Here is a 15,324-nt window from a genome sequence, read left to right as displayed (position 1 = left end):
GAGAGCTCTGTGCCAAAGGGATGGAGCCCCGGACCTGCCGTGCCCTCGGCGGGTTCAGATCACACACTCAGCCCCAGCTCTGTTCAAACCACACACTCAGCCCCAGCTCTGCCCTAACTGCACAGCTGCTGTGCCTGCAGAGCAGGGAACAAGGACAGGACTTGGCTCTTAAAGAAGTATCTCACTGGTGGAAGTTTTAAAAGTGCTGAATGTTGCTCTCCAAGGTTTGGGGGTTTGATGCAACACCCCCGTGCAAGCTGCAGTTTGCTGTGCAAAATCTCCTGGGGCCCTTCCCAGCTCCTGGGCAGGAAATCAAACCCCACAGACTGGGAAGGTGGGGAGGCACAGGGTGCCCAGAGAAGCTGTGGCTGCCCCATCCCTGGAAGTGCCCAAGGCCAGGTTGGACAGGGCTTGGAGCAACCTGGGACAGTGGAAGGTGTCCCTGCCCATGGCAGGGAATGGGACTGGATGGGCTTTAAGATCCTTTCCAACCCAAACCATTCCAGGACTCCATGATTCCATGAATCTCTTTCCAAAGCCTGATGTCATCATTCAGCATTTGAAAACATTCAGAAGCATCTTAAGCAACATGACAGCGATTAAACAAATCCTAACGATTCCTAGGAATGACAGCAATGGGAGAACTCCAAACCCAGGAATTACTACCTAGCAGCAAAAGATGAGAGAAGTGTAAGGACAGATTACCTTCCTCGTGGCCAAGCTGCTTATTTTTAGCCCTTTTTCTGGCCTCAATTTTATCTGTGTCTGCATTTACTGCATCATAAACAGTTTCTGCTACTTCTTGCTGCCAACGCTCCGATATTACCAGAGGGAAGTTCTTATATAACTCCTGGTCACTATCAAGCAACTTGCAAGAGAAAAACAACAAAAAACCCAACATTTTAATAACTTTCACTACTCTTATCCCCAACAGTTAATAGTTACCCATGCAACAGTATTATTTTACACGATGGATTGAACTCAAACCTTCACAAAACAAACAGATGCAAGCAAGAGAAGCACAGACACTAATTTAAGCAGAGATATTAATTTATGTGCAGAGAACAGGCCACCTGCTCAAAACTTGTTTGGTTTGATAGCTCCAAAATCCTCACTCAACACTGCTCCATAATGCTCTCTAGACATTTAAATCACTATGCCAATGTAAGCAGCAGTATTCTTAACTTTGTTGCACAAAAACTTCCCCAGCCCAAAAGCTCCATGAGTAAGTGCAAAGATACCTTTTCCACAGCAATGCCTTCCATGCTTCCACAGCCTGTCTTTATATTCCTAATAATTAACCCTCAGAATTCATCAGCATGTGCTACAGATCTCAATTTTACTGGGAGAAAGATTCTTTTCTCCACTGATCCTTCGAGTACTTAAATTGAATTGCACTGAAGAAAATCAGGAAAAAAATTCCTTCACCAAAAGGGTTTCCCAGCACTGAGCAGGGCAGTGGTGGAATGCCCATCCCTGGAGGAGGTTAAAGCTGTGTGGATCCAGCACCAACAGCTGCAGGAGCAGCTCAATTCTCCTGCTGCAGTCAGGCCAGACCCTCCTGGAATAGATATTCTCCTTTTCAGAGATCCATGCTATATCCCAGCAGGAAAATACACACCCAGAAAATCTCCCTGTGGCACCCAAGGAAGGGGGAACAGCCACAGGCATCCCCTGAGGGCTCCCCACTCATAACCCAAAGCTCACATGCTCTTCTGGGGAACACAGGGCATTCTGCAGGATGAATTCAACTCCAGGGAGGAGAGCAAGGGGTTCAAGCTGTGGTGCCCAAGGCAGAGAGGGCTCCTGGCACCTCACTGGCAGCTGACTCAGGCAGGAATCCTCCTGTCCCCTCTGGAAGCTGTGACACCCAGGGGGGCTGTGCTGTCCCTCCCTGACTCACCCCCAAGGGTAAATTTATCCCATGGTCAGCCTGAGCTATGAGATTCTGAGATCAAACTGGAGATGACAGAGCACTGACCTGCTGGTGATTCACATTCCAGGACAGGAATCATGTTATCGAGAATCTCTGAGCCACTCAAGAAATAAAAAGACTCCCCGGTTCTTCCTTGCAAAATGTTCCTCTGAATCCTGCACTGCAGAATTGCAGGAGACTGGAATCCTGCCAGGCTAACATTGATGCTGAAGATGTGGAATTTTCTGGGATAAAGAACATCCTGGGCTCTCTGCACTTTTCTGTGCCAACTTCTGTCACCACAGCAGGTGACACTGACAGACGAGCTCCCTTTTAGGCTCGGTGAGTACTTAATGGGGCTTTTTCCTTATAAAGTTTAGAACAATTAATTTCTCTCCTGACTCACTTCTGTAAGAACAAGAATGAGGTCTGTTCTACCGCAGAAATGGGTGATGAAAACAACGAAGGGCATTGACCCAAGCCCTGCTGCCCCAAAGTCCCAGGGAAACCTCAGAGAGTGGAGGAATCCACAGGAGGGTCACCCCCTTTATGTGAGTTCTAAAGGGGACAGCTTTTTTTGATATAATTTATGTTATTTTCATTAAATTTTGGATAATATCAGAAGGTGAAAATTTCTTTTACCACTCTTCTAACTTATGACATTGCTACTATTAACACAGTTTGTCATTTTTAAGAGTTTTCCCTGCCACTCTCTGACCACTCAAGTATTAAAATAAGGTTTAGCTCCATTTCTCCAAGCTACCCGAAATAAATCCCAACTTTTAAACACACAAACCATAAGGTATTCTTGAAAAACTGAGGCTTTCCCAATTCTTTCCTGACCATTTGAAACATTTTCTTCATCACATAAACTTTTGGTAAGAAAGTAGATTTCAGTTAACCTAAAAACTTAAAGACTTGCCAAGCAACAACAAACAGGGGAACCAGCCCAAGGTACCAGCACGGATTGATTCTCCCAGACTGAAGGAATTTCTTGCACATCCAGAGCCCTGAAGCAAAGGAATGCCACACACACATGGAAAGCCAAGCAGAGCAGCCCCAGTGCCACCCTCCAGCAGTGAGCGTTGGGTACCTTAATGCCTTTAGTGTCCTCTTCATCAAAGGAGCCAATATCAAAAGCATCTGCTGCATTGACTTCTCCCCGGGGAGGAATCAGGGGGGGAGGGTACTAGAAATTGAAATCAGCATCATTAAAGACAAATTAATGGGTATTGTTTAACTCCATTCTGGAGTCATGCACAAGCTTTGTATTTTTTTGCACAGATTACACCTGACTGTGCCAGAGTGCCCCCCTTGGAATTAAACTTCAATGCAAAATTGTTGGCACTTCTTTTAATTAGAGCTCCATCAAAAATCTGGGGATAAAACTCCCCAGTTTAGAGACAGCAAAGGAAAGGAAACATGCAGTCATTTGAGCCTGGAAATGTTATTATTTACTCCTAACAATCAAGAATATCTGTAGTAATGAATATTCAACAACAACCCTCCCTGTATTTGTGAGAGTGAGCACTTGAGCTGGGCACTGTGACCCTCAAGTTTTCTGTTCAGTACCTGTTTGGGTTTATTTTCCTTCTACTGCTTTGCCAAGTCAGTTAAATTACTGTCTTTATCCTTTACCTTCTGTAAATAGACTTGCTGCCAATCAATGCCTTTGAAGAAAGGATGTTCCTTTACTTCTTGTGCGCTGCAAAACAGAAGTGACTGAAGTCAACAAAGGAAAGGGCTTTTAAAGTGTATTCAAGGAATACAAAGCCCTCAAAGGTCACACTTCTATCACTTGAGAACATCAAGGAAACTGCTCTTTTTTGCAAAAAAAAAATAAAAATTCCTCAGTAAACAACAGAAGAGTTGCAGGTGGAAACACTTGGAACAGTGTTCTAGGGGCTGGCAGGCAAGAACTCCTGATGGCACTCCATCATTTCCAACAGCAAACAAAGTTCCTCTGTTGTCAGATCCCAAACAGTGCTCTGGGTCAGATCCCAGACACAGATCCAGGTCAGATCCCAAACATGGCTCTGGGTCAGATCCCAGAAATGCTCTGGTCAGATTCCAACCACTGCTCTGGGTCAGATCCCAACCACTGCTCTAGAAATAACCAGATTACTCCACATTATACAAATTTTATGAGAAAATAATAAACTGCTCTTGTTATCTCCCAGGGAAAAGCAATCTCAGGCCATTATCAAAGAGGGCTCCAAAACAAATGTCCTCTGAATCTCCCACTGGAACTGGAGGCAGCCCCAGGCTCAGGTGTGACCATCTACCTGTTATCACACATCCCAATGGTTTCTCAACACTTGTTTACTCCTCTCCTTTTCTCTCTCAGTCTCACACTGGCTTTTTAAACAGGAGATAACAATTTCATGAACAGCTACAAGCAAGGTGAGCCTGGCAGGAGCAAGGAGTGTTTTGTAGTCAAGAAACAAAACAAAAGCTCTTTTCCTCAGAATAATCAAGTGACAAAGGCAGCACCAGCAATATTCGCAGCTTTTGCTTGATGTTTTTGGGATTGTTTTTTGGTTTGTGGTTTGGTTTTTTTTGTAATATGCTCCTATCATTACAGATACAATACAAGCAATAAATTTTCCCAATCAGTATGTCTGACTCAAGTCATATGATTTCATGCCAAAACAGATCAGGCAAAACCAGAAAAACAACCGAGGGATGAGAAGTAAGAACACCACCCAATGCAAGCATGACTGCAGGGAACTCAGGGAAAAGGCTTTAAGGACAGAAATTGTCCAAAAAACATGTCCAAACCGAAGGAATCTGAAATGTAATTCCATGCAGCAGCACTTTGTAATGTTCTCTTTCCAAAATTAAAATCCTCACAACAGGAAGCAGATTTTTACTTGAAATGTATTCACTCATTGACAGAGAAGTGGAAATTTTTCAAGGCAGAGGTCCAAGGAGAAGACAACACCTACCTCCTTCCTTGGCATCCAAGCCTCTTGCTCACATCCCTCTGCAGGAGCCCTTCCAGAAGGGACTTCAGCTCAGGAGAAAAGGAATCCGGGAGCTCCACGTTCTGTGGAGAAAGGAAACACAAAGAGATATTCCATGATGGAAGAGGTGTGCTCTGCCCTCTTGTCTCTGCTGGTGGTTGGAAACAGCTCTCCCACATGGAGATAGAGCTCTCTGGGAGAGCAGGGGGGGGCAGTTCCAGTTTTAGGGGAAATGGGAGCTCAGGGAACACGGGGATGTCACTGAGGCCAGCCCTTACCACCGTGAGCGTCATCCGGTCAATCTCGTGCTTATCTTTGGTTTTGTGCTGCCTGAAAGGGCTGTGCCTGTGGAAAGAAGGGGGAAAAAAAAGCTAATAAATAAATGCAAAGCCTCAATATATCAGGGTATTTCAGCTATGGCAATGCCAGGAATGAGTGGAGCATCCTGTTAGTCCCATCCTTCCCCTCATCACTCCTGTCCTGCAGAGCAATCTCATCCACAGGAAGGTGAGTAGAAAGTTGGGTAATTCTTCAACAGTGATCTGGCCTTAAAGATGTGCTTCAAATGCCTCACCAATTACATCTATCTCCCCAAAACCTGAATAGCTTTCAGCTAACAAGGAAACCCTGAGCAGCCATCACCCACAGGGATTTAAATCCAAGGACTTCTATAAGGAAGGTGAGCATGACCCACTGAACTCACCATTCCCCATCATGGAGAGTAGAGATAAGAGATCACAGATCCCACAGCATCAGCCACTGGGAAGATATCTGATGGTATCTTGTAAATTATTAGCTTCATCTCTTTCCTGCTTTATAATTCTGGCTTGAATTTGAATTTTCCTCTAAGCTATGGAAGACTGTGACCCATTAGAGGTTTATCACACAGTCCTCTGTGAAAGAAGCAGCATTGTAGTAAGAGATACTTTGATTATATTTAGGATATATTCCCTGTTTCTTTTCTTTAAAACCTTGAGGGGATGATGGTTTTCACAATCAAAAATGTTACTCACTTATCAGTTCCATTAATTAGCTATTCTAAAGCATTCTGGCTTACCACATGGCAGAGTGTACCAGCATGTTTCAACTGGAGACCTGCTACTCCCAAGTTATTTTCCTTTTATTCTCAAAAAAGGTCTGATTGATGAATGCAATGGATGGACCAGGACTTCAATTTTTCTCTTTTCAGCATGACAGGTAAATGGTTCCCAGACAGCCTCATGTACTCTGACAAGGAGGCTCTGAGTAGATCAGGGAAGAAAATGATTCACTGGCGACTTATGGGCAGATTCTGTGCCAGACTAAATTTACCAAATACCAAGAAATGGCACCATGTGCCCAGCCCTTGTTTTGGGATGTGTTTAATTGGCTTCAGAACAGATGAGAAATGAGAGTTCACCATGAATAATGCTCTGGCTTCTGGCTGAGCACTGATACCACCCTGAACATCTCTGCCAGGGACAATCACAGCCCAAAGACTGGCAATTTAAACACCACTTCTTTCTTTATTTGCACCTTTACACAGTCTGCTTTGTGCACAATTAATGTTAAATTGATACAGTTCTAGAGTTCAATTCACAAGTCACACACTGACCTTCCTTTGTACAGTGCCTGCACGGAGATAAAAGCTTGTAATTAATTATGTGTGAGGACACAGGATGACCTAATGATCAACCTTTACAGAGAAGCACTGTGAAAAGCCTCAGATTTCTCCTGGTTTGCCATTAACACTGAGGATGCCATTTTCAACAAGCACTTGCCCACCAGTGCTTGTTGTTTGCTCAGATAAATCCCATGGCATTAATCTATTCTAAGTTTAATGAGCTGACAAAGCTGTAATTATCGTGTACCTTTGGACACTGGTAAGGTAACAGGCCAGATTCAGCAAATGGAAGGATCCACACCTTGTACCTGGCCCAAGCCCTGCAGGAGGGAAGGCTGAGTAGCACCCAAAAAGGAACCAGTGCAGCCAAGAGCTTCTCCTCAACACCAGGTCTCAACACAAAGCCCATGATTTAACAGGACTGCTTAGAGCACTCCAAGGAGCAACATCTCAACATTTAAAACTGCCAGAGAGGACCAAACTGCTGCCTGCAGCATTTCAGAGAGCAGACAGAAGTGCTTTCCTCATGCCCCACACCTGTAGCTACCACAGGATGCTTGGGTTGGGTTTGGCTTGGAAGAAGAAGCCTGGTTTGTCACACACGGGGCAGCACCGAGGGATCACTTCAGCCAATCTGTGACACACCATGTCCTGCTATTCCAAGGGACACCCACAGAGGCCCCCCCAGGCAAGGCAGGAGCCCCACTCACCCCCTCAGCAGCTTGAAGAGCATGCAGCCCAGGGAGAACCAGTCAGCACTGCTGTCGTAGGCTGTGCCCTTCTGCAGCACCTCGGGGGCCATGTACCCGTGGGTTCCTCTGCAGAGCACAACAGCACAAAGCATTCATTACATCCAACATTAGCACTGGGGGGAAAAATCATTAAAAATCAGTATTATCGCAATAAGACAGCCCAGTTTGGAAATAATTCGTTTTGACAATTTTGTCTTGCTTCCAATGGGTTTTTTGTGCCACCTGTGCGAGCACAGGACACTCCTGAAGTCAGCCCTGGGCACCACAAGAAGCAGCCACCAGGTATTGCTTTTACCCTTGACATGTTCAAAACATATGGACTTTTTTCAAGAAGCTACTGATTTGCACATCTCTTAAGGTGTGACAGGCTGGAGTTTCCCTTTTTGCATAAATTCCAAGACTAAATCAGGTCACTTGAGGAGCTAAGAATGAAACGTGCCAGGTAAGATGTGAATCCACACCCAACTCCAGGAACTCAGATCCCAGTTAGATCCTGATGGTGAGAGGCAGAAAGGAACAAAATTTGCCTCCAGTTCCATGAAGATCCAGAAAAAAAAGAAAGACACAATAAATCCAGGATTTTAGTCGGTTTGGGAATATTTAATTACCAGGTTGGGACAATTAAAGCAATCTGGTACTTTAACTCAGTCAGGTTCTTCTCTGAGCAGTGAATCATCCTGAAATAATGTGTCATCTCCCAGCCATGCCTACACATCAGCTGCTACAACTGTGCAGGAAAACAGGGACAGGAGCCCAAGAAACCTCATTAGAGCCACCAGCTCAGCAAGCCTGGGCCACACAAGTGTCATTCCTCCCCTTCAGGCAAAGTTAAGTTTTAAAGACAAATTCAGGATGGATTTAGCACCACCTGTGTGTGCAGCAGAGCCCCCAGACTGAATACTTACACACTGGCATGTGGCTTCTTTTTGGAAAAGTCACAAGCCAGCCCAAGGTCTGATATCCTCACGTGCCCATGTTCATCCAGCAGGATATTTGCAGGCTGGAAATCAAGAGAAGGAGGTGAGTGCTTGGTATTCCCCAGCTGACAACTGCAAACTCTCACAGCACAGCAACTCAAACATCAATACTCCCTGGTAATTGGTAATTGCCTTCTTTTATTTAACGTCAATATATACCAGGCACTTCCTAGATAAAAATCCACCTTCTCACAGAGCACTACCATCAACTCCACAGGTTATGAAATACTGAATAACAGAAGGGAATAACCAGGCAAGGTTTGAACACAAAGCAGGTAATAAATGTATAATCCATTCTGGCCTCAGGTTGCTTTTGGTTTCTTCACAGCAGGGTCTGTGTGTGGCTCTTACACCTTTTATTCTCAGTCTCTGGGCACACTTCCATCCCCTTGTGCTGCCACTTGGTCCAGGGACTCTTCTCTGGGACCTGTCCTTGATTTCCCAAGTGTCAGTGATACCCCCCAGCCCCTCTCCTGCTGTTGTCCCCCATCACACACACAAAGGCCTCTTTCAGGGCTCCCAGAAATGCAGTAAATGATTACAGTAAATACAGTAAATTATCCTCTAAATCATTCCCATCAGGGAGATCAGTAACACTTGACAGGATTTACTGTGACCCCCAGGAAGCCTCTCCCAGGCTGGTTAAACTGGATAATGGCACAGATTAGAAGGACTTTGAAAACTCAGTACAAAAATCTGGCAGATAAAGACATAATCCTGCCAAGGAAAGGTTTCAGGAAGGGTAATCCATGGAAGTTTCCTGAGGGGCTGTGTGGATTCAGGCACCCACCAAGCATTACCTTCAGGTCTCTGTACACCACGAAGCGATTGTGCATGTGCTCTAAGCCCAGGATGATTTCAGTAGCATAAAACCTCATCTCTTTTTCAGAAAACACTCCGTGCTGGGAGAGGTGGTAGTGCAAATCTCCTCCTGAAATGAGAATTGAGATGTAATTAAGTGAACAGTAAATTCTTACCCTGCAGGCAGACAGGGTGACACTGTGGGGGAACAGCTCAGCTTTTGTAGGTTCTTATTACCTGAAGATCACACAGCCCCACCCTCTGCAAATCTGTGTGGTGACAAAACAGCTGAGAAAGTTCATACAGAGATTTGATCAGTCTGAAACTCCATTTTAAAATGCATTTATTTCATAAACATTTGCATTCAGTGACTAATCCAGCAGAGGATTTCCACATAAGCAAAGGCTGTACCACACACTGGTTTGTGGAGAGCAGAATAAATAGCTCATAGAGCAGCCCAGGCTTGAGGGACCAACCATCTCAGCAATCCTCCTGCCAAAATTTCTCTAACATCATCATCATCATCATCTGAACAAGCCTTGCTTACCATTCATGAGGTCCAGAATGAAGCAGAGCTTGTCAGGGGTGTGGAAGGCATAGGTCATACAGACTATAAAAGGACAGTCCTGCAAAGGAAGAGCACAGAGGTTCACCTTGGGCAAAAAGCAAAGTGTGACTTAGGGAAGCAAAAAATACAGCTGGTGTTTTTCCTGTGCTATTTGCCAGTATTCCCAAGTTCTCTCCTGAAATGCAGCTTCATTGGTAACCCCTGTCCCCCTGTCAGGGCCCTGCTCAGGTGACAGTGAAGGTGTTTGGCCCCCCAGCAGCATTTCCAACAGAGGATTGAAGGAATGTGAACACACCAGGCAGGAGCTGGGATTCTGGAGCATTACAATGCTCAGGAAGCAGCTGCAGCAACATCCAGATCCTGCAAAATTCACAACACAAGGGCTGTGGGAGCAGGTTTAGGATGTCAGAGCAGAGCAGCCAGGCCAGGGATGGGTTTCACCTCACCTCCTGATGCACCTGAACCTCAATTCACCCCATTAAAGACAAGCAGCCTTAAAAAAATTCCACTGGAAAAACACATCTTTGTTCCCAAAGTCTGCTCATGTGCTGGTACCTCCATGGCACACCTTCAAAACCCCATGGCAGCAGCTGGCAGACCTTCCTCTGCACCAGGCCTGTGCTGGATACAAGGCCTCCATAATTCAGAATTATGGAATTGGAGGTTGGAAAACCCCTCTGAGATTGAGGGATTCAGCCAAGGCCACCACCAACCCATGTCCACATCTGTGGCATTCACATTCTCTGAAAAAATTCCTTCACCCAGGGTTTTTGTCCTGGGAAGCTGAAAGGCAGCAAGAGAGGCCTCAGAGAAAAGGGAAACAATTCTTATCCCATTTGCTCCTCCTGTGTTGTGCTCATGTGGAATGTGTTTGGACATTGTTTACCCACAGGTGATTGTTTCATTGGATTCTGCTGTGAGTTGTTTTGTTGGGACTCTGAAAAGAGTCACAAGTTTTCATTATTATTTTTTAGCATTCAGCAAGTATCCTTTCTGTATTCTTTAGTATAGTTTAGTATTCTTTAATATAATATAGTATAATAAAATAATAAATTAGCCTTCTGAGAACATGGAGTCAGATGCATCATTCTCTCCCCTGGTGAGTGGACCTGCATTTACAATACCACATCCCCACATCTGTCAAATCCTCCCTGGGATGTGACTCCACCACTGCCCTGGGCAGCTGTGCCAGGGCTGGAGAACCCTTTCCATGAAGAATGGACCTGCTCTGGCCCTGCTATTGCTGATAAAAGCCAGGATGCTCTTAGCTAATGACCAGGGGGTGGCTGTCACCCCCTCGGCTTCTTCTCCAAAGCCACATGGGATGGAACCATGGAATGCTTTGGCTTGGGAGGGACCTTAAAGCTCCTGTCATCCCAAGGGCAGGGACACCTTGTGGCACCAAAGCAGGGCTGTTTGGTGGGTCTGCAGTGATCCCTTTGGGAATGGCAGTGCCCCAGGCCATCCCACATCTGATCCCAAAGGCAGAGCAGCCCGGGACACCCTGCAGGAAGCAGAGCCTCACGTGGCTCCAGCAGCGTGCCTGGAGCTGCAGGATGGAGCAGGGAAAGCTCTGGGAATCTCTGACAGGAACTTGCTCCCTTCCCAATTTAGAAACAGCAAAACACGGCGGCCTTGGGCAGAGAGGAAAGGGAGGGACAGGGACACTTCAGAGCCCCTCCTTCCTTCCACGGGGTTCAGATATAAAGGTTTCTATATATTTCTAAATCTTTATGCATTCATAAATCTTATAAATCTTTATATTTATAAATATTTTGTATCTTTATTTATATTATTTATGTATCTTTACATATATAATTTCTATTTCACACATCCCCACAGTGCCAGGATATTTTATTTGCAGGGTGTCCTGATGAAGGAAGGAATGAGGAATCTTCATGTTTTCATGTTTTCAGAAGGCTCATTTATTATTTTATGATACTGTATTATATTAAAGAATGCAGAAAAGATAAAAAGATAATAATGAAAGATAATGAAGATAATTATGAAATTATCTAAAAAGATAACAATGAAAACTTGTGACTCTCTCCAGAATCCCGATGCTGATTGGCCAATGAGTGAAAACAACTCACATCAGAAACTAATGAAACAACCACCTGTTGGTAAACAACCTCTAAACACATCCCAGACAAGTAAAACATAGAAGAATCAAATGAGATAATATTTGTTTCCCTTTTCTCTGAAGCTTTTCAGCTTCCCAGGAGAAAAATCCTGGGCAAAGGGATCTTTCAGAAAATGTGAATGCCACACCAGGGTACATCCCGCCCCTCTCCAACCCAACTGCACTTTGCTCCCCACAAATGGGAGGGATGGGTGTGAAACACCTGCACAACATCCAGGAAAAAAGCCAAATTCCTAAATGTAAAATACAAATTTCAAAAATTTGTAAATTTTTTTTTTTCCTAAAAAAAAGGAGCCTGATGTGGTGTCTAACACAAGATACCACCTCTGGTTATGAACTCAGTGTTGGGGATTATTGTAGCTGCCACTTAACTTCACAACAGCAGCTTTAGCAGAATTATTAACTTAATTTCCTGCATCGACTGGGTAATTCAGAAGTGTCCCTAAGCAGGGCTGCTAAAATTTCAGAGCAATCTAATTACCCAGAAGGATTTAGTGGTAGAATTTAAACACCACACATAGACGAATAAAAAGGTTTTTCTACACCAGAACATGGCTTGCTTATATTTTTATGGATTTTAAAAATAGAAGTTATCTGGAAGTGTAAATGTGATGCATAACTCATTTTTTTTTGTGCAAGCATTCCGAATTTCATCACTACCCTCTCCTAGCTTAACAGAGAGAAAAACTGTACTGCAGTATTTTCCTGAGACAAAAACTCCAGCAAAGGAGTATTCTACAGCACCAAAAAAAAAAAAAAACCAAAAAAAAAACCACCCTACAGTTATTTTTTTAAAGAACACATAAAGCAATAAAACCAATTTCCCAGGAGAGCAATTCTTCATTGCAGTCAACTTTCTGCTCTGATGAAAATAAGCAACATTATGACATTAATGTGTGAATTAAGACCAGTTTGGAAAGAGTTCCTTACATCCAAACAATCTTGGACTGAATCCAGAGAACTGCTGAAGTCAAATTTGTGGCAATAAATCGTATGGAAGGAAAAAAAATACTGGAGCAACCATTAAAAAAAAGTAGAAATGTGATATTTTAAAGACATTAACACACTAAAAAGTGCTCTAGGAGGAAACCTTTGGTTTTGACTCTTCCCTGAAAGCCAAGCACTGGGCTTTGGGGCACAAAGTGACAGCAAACAGGGGACAAAGGTGTGCAGAGCACAGAGCAGCTGTGTCCCAGTTTAACTGGAGGGCAGCTCTGCCCTGACACATCACCCAAAGCTGTGTCGCTGCTTGAAACACATGAAAACCAACCAAGTACCTGTTCTGCTCCAAAAAACCAGATTATTGATCTCCTGGGGTGTCCTGAGCACGGCCCTCCAGCTGAGGATATTCTGGGATTATATTTATCATCCCTTGGAGGAAATCTTGAATGCAGCCATCAGTAAAATCATCTCAAGAGGGTCTGGGTGAGGCAGCTGAACTGCTGAGGTTGTTTTAGAAGAAAAAAACTGGGAGCCACAACAGAGAGGAGGCACAGCCCTGCACAGCCCCAGTCTTGCAACACAGATGGAATGATCCCCTCCTACCCTCAGGAAAAGATTAATGCAATAATCACTCCTTCCACAAGCACCTTGGCACTGCCTGGTTTCACAGGGTCCATCACCACCTTGGTGATTTCCACATGGTCCAGTTTTTCAACAGAAATCAGGCAAATATTGGCCACCGCAGAAATGAAATAAATTTTTCTTTTTAACAGAAAGTAAAATCTTTTCCCTACTCTGCGACCTTCCAAGGATTTCACAATGCCTTTCCAACCTGAAGGGCTCTGTGGGAGGGGAAGATGGGGCCTGTGTCTTGCAGAAGAGGAAACCCAAAGCTCGGTGACAGTTTGTCCCCGTTACACCACAGTGACACAGCAAAGGCACCAGCAGAGACTGAGCCCTGCAGAGCCCAGTTTGGGCCATCCAAGAAGCTCCAGATGCTCTGCAGAGGTGCCTGTTGTACTCCTGAACCCACTGGAAATGTGGCCATGGAAAGCTGCTCTCGCCACAGTGCCATGGGAGCTCCCTGCTCCAGGGGTGCTGGGGTGGGGAATGCCAGAGCCTGAGGTGGATGAACAGAACTGATTACACAACCAGCAGTGTCATCTGCACAGCTGTTATTGTGCATGTTGCAGAGACATCTGGATTCCCAGTTAAGTGACTAATTGTGCTGTGATGGATTTCCCAGCTCCATTCTGCTCTGGGCAGTGCAGAACTGTCCCTGGGCACACCACGAGCCACTGCAGCCTCCCAGCTTCTGTTCAGGGATTGAAGGAATTCTCTTATTCCACCACCTTCAAACCTATCTCATTCTGCATATTCCAAGTGCTCCAGCCTCTCCTGCCCAGGTGTACCTGACCTGAATGAGCAGCACTTGGTACAAAACCTCTCCTCAAAGTCCTCCAGATTTCTGAGAGTCTGAAAGAAATGTCACTCTAAAGAGCTGATAATCCTTTACAAAAGAAACAAATGTTTCCTCCTGCTGCTGCCCCTGCTTAAAGCCTCACTGTGTGCTGGCCTGTGAGAAAACTGCCTCCACCAGCAGCTTCTGATCTATTTTCTCTTGGAATCTCTAGACATGCAAATTCACATTCAGTGCTGGAGCCACAGAATCACAAATTAAAGTTAATGGGACAATTATTACTCATTTGCCTCGATTTCTTGTCTAGTCCCCACTACAGACCCACTCCGCACTGGTTTTCAGGAATCCTGACACATGTGGACAAACCACAATTTATCTCTGGTGAAAACAGGTAACTTGATCAAAAAGCATCAAAAAGGGATGAATTCCAGATCCCAGAATGGTTTGGGCTGGAAAGGACCTTTAAGATCATCCAGTTCCACCCCTGCAAGGCAAGGACACCTTCAACTGTCCCAGGTTGCTCCAAGCCCTGTCCAACCTCGGACACTTCCAGGGATGGGGCAGCCACAGCTGCTCTGGGCACCCTGGGAATAATTCCACCCTCAATGGGAATAACTCCTTCCTAATACCCCATCTAACCCTGTGAGAGCCAATCCCCCTTGTGCCTCTCCAGCTCTCCTGGAGCCCCCTTTGGGCACTGGAAGAGGCTCTAAGCTCTCCTTGGCTTAGTGGTGGCCATGGCAGTGTGGGGACAATGCCTGGATTTGAGCATCTTCAAGGTCAGCCCCACAGAGAAGATCCCCTGATCTCCGGGGACACAGCCCTGGTGTCACACAACAAGGTTTGCTCTGTGCCATGCAGGGAATGCTGCTCTTTGCCCAGCTCTTGTACAGAACCACACACAACTCCTCCTCATCCTCATCCCCCCTGTCACAGACACATCTTTTATGAAAAATCCTTTCTTCAGGACTTTTTCCTCCTGAGAAGCTGAGAGGCCTCAGGAACAAAATGTAAACAATGGTTATCTGCTGCTGTGGAATGCAACAGGTGCATCTGGGATTGGGCTCATGTGGTTGTTTCTAATTAATGGCCAATCACAGCCCAGCTGGCTTGGACAGAGAATCCGAGCCACAAACCTTTGTTCTTCATTCTTTCTTTTTTTATTCTTAGCCAGCCTTCTGATGAAATCCTTTCTCCTATTCTTTTAGTACAGTTTTAATATAATATATATCATAAA

The 15,324-nt window shown here is 45.0% G+C and overlaps 1 protein-coding gene across 1 annotated transcript in view; it reads right to left on the bottom strand.

Annotated features, from left to right (window-relative positions):
- GRK3 (G protein-coupled receptor kinase 3) overlaps positions 1 to 15,324 on the bottom strand; it is a 61,702-nt gene that overhangs the window by 8,786 nt on the left and 37,592 nt on the right. The window contains exons 10-18 of the mRNA XM_036392978.2: positions 9,562 to 9,640; positions 9,014 to 9,144; positions 8,142 to 8,236; positions 7,195 to 7,302; positions 5,160 to 5,226; positions 4,864 to 4,964; positions 3,554 to 3,620; positions 3,009 to 3,104; positions 706 to 868 (exon numbers count right to left, since the gene is read on the bottom strand). Coding sequence (XP_036248871.1) covers positions 706 to 868; positions 3,009 to 3,104; positions 3,554 to 3,620; positions 4,864 to 4,964; positions 5,160 to 5,226; positions 7,195 to 7,302; positions 8,142 to 8,236; positions 9,014 to 9,144; positions 9,562 to 9,640 — 907 coding nt within the window. The remainder of the gene's footprint in view (positions 1 to 705; positions 869 to 3,008; positions 3,105 to 3,553; positions 3,621 to 4,863; positions 4,965 to 5,159; positions 5,227 to 7,194; positions 7,303 to 8,141; positions 8,237 to 9,013; positions 9,145 to 9,561; positions 9,641 to 15,324) is intronic.

The sequence above is a fragment of the Molothrus ater genome, chromosome 18, assembly GCF_012460135.2.
Source record: "Molothrus ater isolate BHLD 08-10-18 breed brown headed cowbird chromosome 18, BPBGC_Mater_1.1, whole genome shotgun sequence".
NCBI classification, from domain to species: domain Eukaryota; kingdom Metazoa; phylum Chordata; class Aves; order Passeriformes; family Icteridae; genus Molothrus; species Molothrus ater.
Note: the sequence above shows the minus strand (reverse complement) of the source record. Positions and strands in the feature narration are given on the sequence as shown.